The sequence below is a fragment of the Morone saxatilis genome, unplaced genomic scaffold (assembly GCF_004916995.1).
Source record: "Morone saxatilis isolate NCDOM2014 unplaced genomic scaffold, NCSU_SB_2.0 Contig8, whole genome shotgun sequence".
In the NCBI taxonomy this organism is placed as follows: Eukaryota; Metazoa; Chordata; class Actinopteri; family Moronidae; genus Morone; species Morone saxatilis.
This window is the reverse complement of record NW_023340257.1, coordinates 8,463,454-8,469,453: the sequence shown is the minus strand read 5'-3', so window position 1 is coordinate 8,469,453 and position 6,000 is coordinate 8,463,454. Positions and strand designations below refer to the sequence as shown.

The window sequence follows — 6,000 nt, the reverse complement described above, 5'->3', positions numbered from 1 at the left end:
TGTGTGTGTGTGTGGAGGGGAGGCGGGAGGTAAATGTCTGAACTTTTATGAAAAGTGCTATACAATTTAAGTCAGATTAATTGATTGATTGATTATGTGTGGGAAACATAATCATAGAGTCCTGGCATAGATCATAGAGCTTGAAATATTGCCTTTTACAGTATATATAAATATCTACATTTTGAGGGATGAATATGTGAACATGAATGGCATTAGGTCCAAGTAGCACCCAAACAGCCTTCAGTGTGATAGAAGCCACCGGGGAAATGTACCAGTGTTTGATGATATCCAACTTTACAAGGACCAGTTCATTCTTGACTACTTGCTAAAATAATTCTGTCTAGAAACATTTAACACTGCCAACAATTATGAACCAGTATTGTTAAATCCTGACATATTACTGGTTCTTGCTGTAGAATAGAGGGGACACCCAAGCACAATTGTAAAGAAGAGATGGTCAAGTGTTACATTTATTTCACAAGCTGACACTGAGTGCCTGCAGAAACCATTTCTTTGATAGGCAGGGTGATGGCTTTCACCTTTTCTGTGAAAGGTTCACTACAAGAGAAGTGTAGTGGGCAGAAGAAATACAGGAGCTGTTTCTGTTTCTGTTTCTCCTGCTTCAAGGAGGTAATACATTCTTTCCAAGCATATTTATATTGCCTGGCAGTGAGTAATGTTACATCAGATTCTGGCAATTAGATTTTAGTGAATATATATTTAGTAAGAAAACAGGTATGAAAAAGTTATGTTGTGTGTGTTTTGACACAATTAAGCTTTGATATTTGTTTTTCTAAATTAAATTATTAACTGGAAAAAGGAGATGTGAAAGTCAAGTCTTTCATGGAAACTGTGAGGTAGTGCAGCTACGAAAGAATTATTACATCAGTCTGTTTGGCAGTGGACATATCAAGGCAATGGGCTATTTGGCTGGGGGAAGATTTGAGGAAAGCGTGTCTTTGATTTCTGCATGCACCCAGTTGTTTCTCTCATTGGTCTCCCCTGTGTTGTGTGTTGTCTTTTGCAGGTGTTGCATGTATTTAAACAATGTTGGCCTTTTGAGGACAATTTCCTGTTTATACACTTCGAATTTATTTAATTATAGTCAGTCTGAATTGGTTCAGTCTGGACTTCAGACCCTTTAAGGACACACCTTTGTTGGCTGATCCAGTCCCTGAATAGGTAGACATATTTGTGTGCTGCTCCCATTCATAGTTAACTTGTTGTCCTACTAATCTACCTTCTGTGAACAGCAATGGATAAGGCCAGACCTATCCTATGTGGTTATGGTCCTTAAAGAGATGGAGGTCAAGTTTCATCTGCTATTATTCCTCTTGCCACTGTCCCATCATTTATTCATCTGGCCTGTTTTTATTGTGACAGAAAGACGTGGTGCTATAGTCACCTTCTTTGCAGCATGTGGTGCATTCATATATAAGTGGTTTTTCTAACTTTGCAATACTACTCTATTCTCACAATATTATCTTGGTAAAATTAATTTTATCACTTCAATCCAAATAGCAAAAGTAGACATACTTTTAAATAATCACAGGATATTCATCTCTGTAGAGCTTCGTTTACAAGTCACACAACTGAGACATTTACATTTATGAACTGAACTCTGAAGGACGTCTCTACAGTAGATATGTTTTTTCTGTTAACTGCATGTGTCGGCAAAACACTTGTTTGCTCCAAGCGCAGGTATGGTGTACATCTGCACCAAAGATTATATTTTAGTTTGAAAAACATGCAGTGTTTCAGATGCTGTGGTTGAGCCAAGAACCTTGTAATCGAATCAGGCACCATTGAAATTAAGCAAATTGATACCCAAAACGAATGAATCAAAGTTCAATTACAGCATGTTTCATTTCAGGAGCAGCTTAATTTGGAAGTGGATCTTAGCACAAACTCCGGAGGCTCTGCTGAACTGTTCTGAACACTTTACCTGTCAAGTCTGAGGAGGGGGTGGCAGAGTGTGGGGGAGGAAGGGAAACGAGAGGCTAAGCCTTGTGGGAGACAATTTGAATCTCGACAATTAGTCTCTGCTGTCGCTCAGTTTGATCTCACACTGTGAAAAATGTTGTCAGGAGCTTTAATTGTGTAAAGAGCACATTTTGGAATGCTAATTAGAAATCTGCTGCACTCATTTTTCAGGGTTAAATCATACATTCAGAAGCGAGGATGATGCTGTGATGGCGAGCATTTATCACAGACGCATCATTATACATGGTGACAAATCAGTTTTCATGTGGGCAGACTTCCTTCTCTGACTGCATGACAAAAAATGACGAGGACAAACTGCAAGGGTTGCAAACACTAACAACTGTTAATCATTTTTACTCCTGCGCCTGAGTTGGTCTGATCATGCCGTGCCCGCTCTTGCCTTACTTGCCTCTTGTGGTGTACATAATGAAAAGAATGGAGCCGTCAGTCATATTGGCTCTCTAAATAGCATTTTCTGCTTTATTAGTCATACTTAATGATGTTGAAGAGGCCGTGAGTGATGCAAAATCCCTTTGTTCAAAGCCCTTCTCTTACTGTGAACGGTTCTTGATCGAAAAAAGATTCCCTGACTATTGAGGCTGAATATGTTTTACACGCTGGGCTTACTTTGCCTATTTTAGAGGGGAATTGTGCATGCTCTCATCAGAAAGATTGATGGCATGAGCATGGAAATAAAAGAGGTGGAGACAGTGTGCATAGTGCCACAGAAGTCAGGTAGTGGGACCAAAAAAGACAATCCCATTTATTTTAGATGGACAGCTTCTTTGATATTTCATCATAGTGAACCAAAAAAAAGTGATGCATCATCAATCCATCCACCCACCTACATGGTATGAAAGCAAAATGGAAACCAATTATAAATATCCATCAGAGCCTAAAATGAAAGATGTTTACAGAGTGTTAGTCACGTATGCCTGTCTGAAAGTTTCACGCCTGTACATGTGAGAAATACCTCAAATACTGAGTAATGCATGTCAGACACTGACTTCTTTTCCATCGTACTAATTGCTAACCAAAGCACTCAAAAAAACAATAATTTAAACGACAAATACTAAAGCATAAAAGGGAAGGGAGAAACACTGAAAGCAATAAAAGGAGAGATGGAGAGGAAGAATAGAATATGCTTACGCTGGATGTCAATTGTGACACTGGTCTCCTTGCCGTTGGGGACTGCCTTGTTGGAGGCCTTGCAGATGATCTGCTGACCTGTCTCGATGTTGGAAGGCGATAGGTAGAGTGTGCTCACAGTGCTTTCTCTCCTACCATCCCGGAGCAAGGTCTGCAAAGAGTAAAGAAAAGTTGAGTAAAGTTGCAAGCAGTTATGTGGAAGAAATGTTTTAGGCCTCTAAATCTATACCAAGTATGGTTGGTTGGTCTGATGGATCGCCATGCTGGAACCTTGCTTTTTGATTTTCATAATCAATAAACAGAATCTCCAGCTATTTGGATTTTGGGGGGCAAGCTCTACTCTAATACTGCACACCCAAAGTTTAGAGTCAAATAAGTATTGGCTTGTATCTTCAGTAGCTCAAATTCAAGGACTTTAAACTGTTTAAATGATATATAAACTGAAGAGAGATGGAACAAACAGTTTACCAGACAAGCTTTGATGGAGAAGGTGTACAATTGTAAAAATAATTCATGAATACACACATCTTGTCCCTCGGGGGACCAGAGGCAAACCATCAGAACATTCTAGACTGCAGTTTTACTGCAAAGCTGATTGATATGGAAAAATAAAAAAGTAGAAATATGTTTTTTGAGCCTCTTTTGTGTGTCTGGAGAGCTGCGCTCTAGTGCACGGCTTGTCATACTCCACAAAGGAAATCAATCTTCTTTTCAGCGCTCATCCTCTGAGCCCCACATTGTGGAAGCCATCTGGAATCGGTTGGTAGCGCTCAGTAGCTCTCACTCTCCCTAAAACGCTCAGGGGAGGGCTCTAGGAGTCTATGTTAACCAATGCGGGGCAGAACAAAGTCAGTGACTAGAACAAATTGCGTGGGCAACGGGGCACAGTGTGGTCAACCACAAAGTCAAGATGCATTTCCCTGCCATCTCTTTAAAGGAGCCTCACTGCTGCTTTGTGTTTTTGAAGAAAATAAGACCCTGCTATAGTGAAGTACATCAAACATGTTCTTCATTTAGAAACAGAGCTACTATGTCAACCAGAGGGATCTCACAGCAGACTTGCTGCTACCTTTGTATCGGCCTCACAAATGTATGAATTGCTTGATGGATATTTTCTTCATTTGGATTCTAATAGAACTCTAATATAGAATTCTAATAAAAACACATACCAAGAAAAATGTGAAATGTGAAAATGTCTATACAACATTTTAGTCTGCAAACCAATACGTCTCCAAATGCAATGACTCTTTAATTATGTACAATAGGTCTAAATATAAAACAAAAGTTCTAGAAAGGCACAAAAGGTAGGTTGAGGTGTCATGACTGATACTTATTTCAACCACCATAATCACTACCCATTAATCATTCGCTGAGTCAAACTGTGGCTCAATGTACAAACTAGTGATAATTATCTCCTCATTTCTCTACCTTAATGCAAGGGTTCCTTTTTTTAACTGTAATCTAAGTATGTGTTCTCCTTCTCACTTAAGCATACTATATTCTGATTAATATAATTAAGATGTCACTGAACTTGTAAAATCTGACGACAAGACGTAAGAAATCTTTTTATCTAACCACTTTATGTTTCAAGTACTTCAATGTACCTCTTAATCACATTAGAATGTCTGTAGTATTGGATTGACGATAAACATTATTTTTTTATGTATATTAAAAAGAATTTTATAAGTATACTGATATTATAGATGCCATACATGTTTCTGTGAAGTCCATTTGTATGTGAAGAACCATGTGATGAAATTCATAGTTATGCGTGAGTCACTTCTAAAGCAGAACGCATTAGCTGTCAGACGCGGGATATGTCAATGTAATATCCTTTCTGACACAATCAGGATTGTTTCCCTCGTCGCTCTGGACCTGTCTGAAGTCATTAATCTTAGGAAGGGGGTTAGCTGGTAGCCGCATTGAATTCAACACCATGCCACATTGCAAATTGATAAATTTTCATATGACTGCCTGGAGCCTATGTGAAGAACACTTTTAGGCATGCTAGGAAAGGAATGGCAAAAGTAACAAGATTGAGACAGAAAGGGTAGTTTTTCTACCATGTATATTTATAGCTGCATGGCCACTAGAGGAGGAAGAGGAGGAACACATTAAGCCACTGCTTTTGATTAATTTGTAAGCAAAACTAGAGGAAACTGCAACTAAGACGCTCTCTTTTTCGCAACCTGTAATATTTGCTGGCTTAATTTGGGCAGTGCTTGTTTACATCATCTCTGCCGTCTAACTTATTTTCCATTATTTAGTAGGGAAAACATTTCTATTGTTACAGTTGTGTGGCTTGTATTCTGAGACAGTCTTATGTCTCACAAAAACCACAGCAACACACTCTTAACCAGTTAACATAACAATAGCTAACCTAGCTTGACTTAAATCTGCAACTGCCAAGCCAAACTTAACAAGAAGGTCTGATGTTAGTAGAAGACCAGGTACTTCAAAAAGCCCAGGCATCTAATTAAAGAAATAGCTGAACCAAATGGATTCTACAAAATAAAACTTGATGTGCTGATGTCACTGATAGCCCCAAACCTTTACCATGTTGACTTTGAACCACTATTTTACCTGCATTTATGGTGCTGTTAAACCATGTATGGAAGTTTAAAATGAATTTGTCCCAAAACATTCACACCTATAAAGAGTTAAGCCAATAAATCCATATTAGGAATGTAAAAACAATGAATGTGTTAATGTTCTTATGAATTCTTAACCAATATTCACTTCATCGGTAAGCCATATAGTCTTAGATTTACATTGAATTCCCTAATTTGTTCAATATCATTTATGAATGACATTAAATTATGTTTTATGAGCATTTCTTTCAAACTCTCAAGCTTTTTAAAATATAAA

General features: G+C 38.2%; 1 protein-coding gene across 1 annotated transcript in view; it reads right to left on the bottom strand.

The window, feature by feature from the left end:
* kirrel3b (kirre like nephrin family adhesion molecule 3b) overlaps positions 1-6,000 on the bottom strand; it is a 59,771-nt gene that overhangs the window by 32,745 nt on the left and 21,026 nt on the right. The window contains exon 4 of the mRNA XM_035679396.1: positions 3,133-3,283. Coding sequence (XP_035535289.1) covers positions 3,133-3,283 — 151 coding nt within the window. The remainder of the gene's footprint in view (positions 1-3,132; positions 3,284-6,000) is intronic.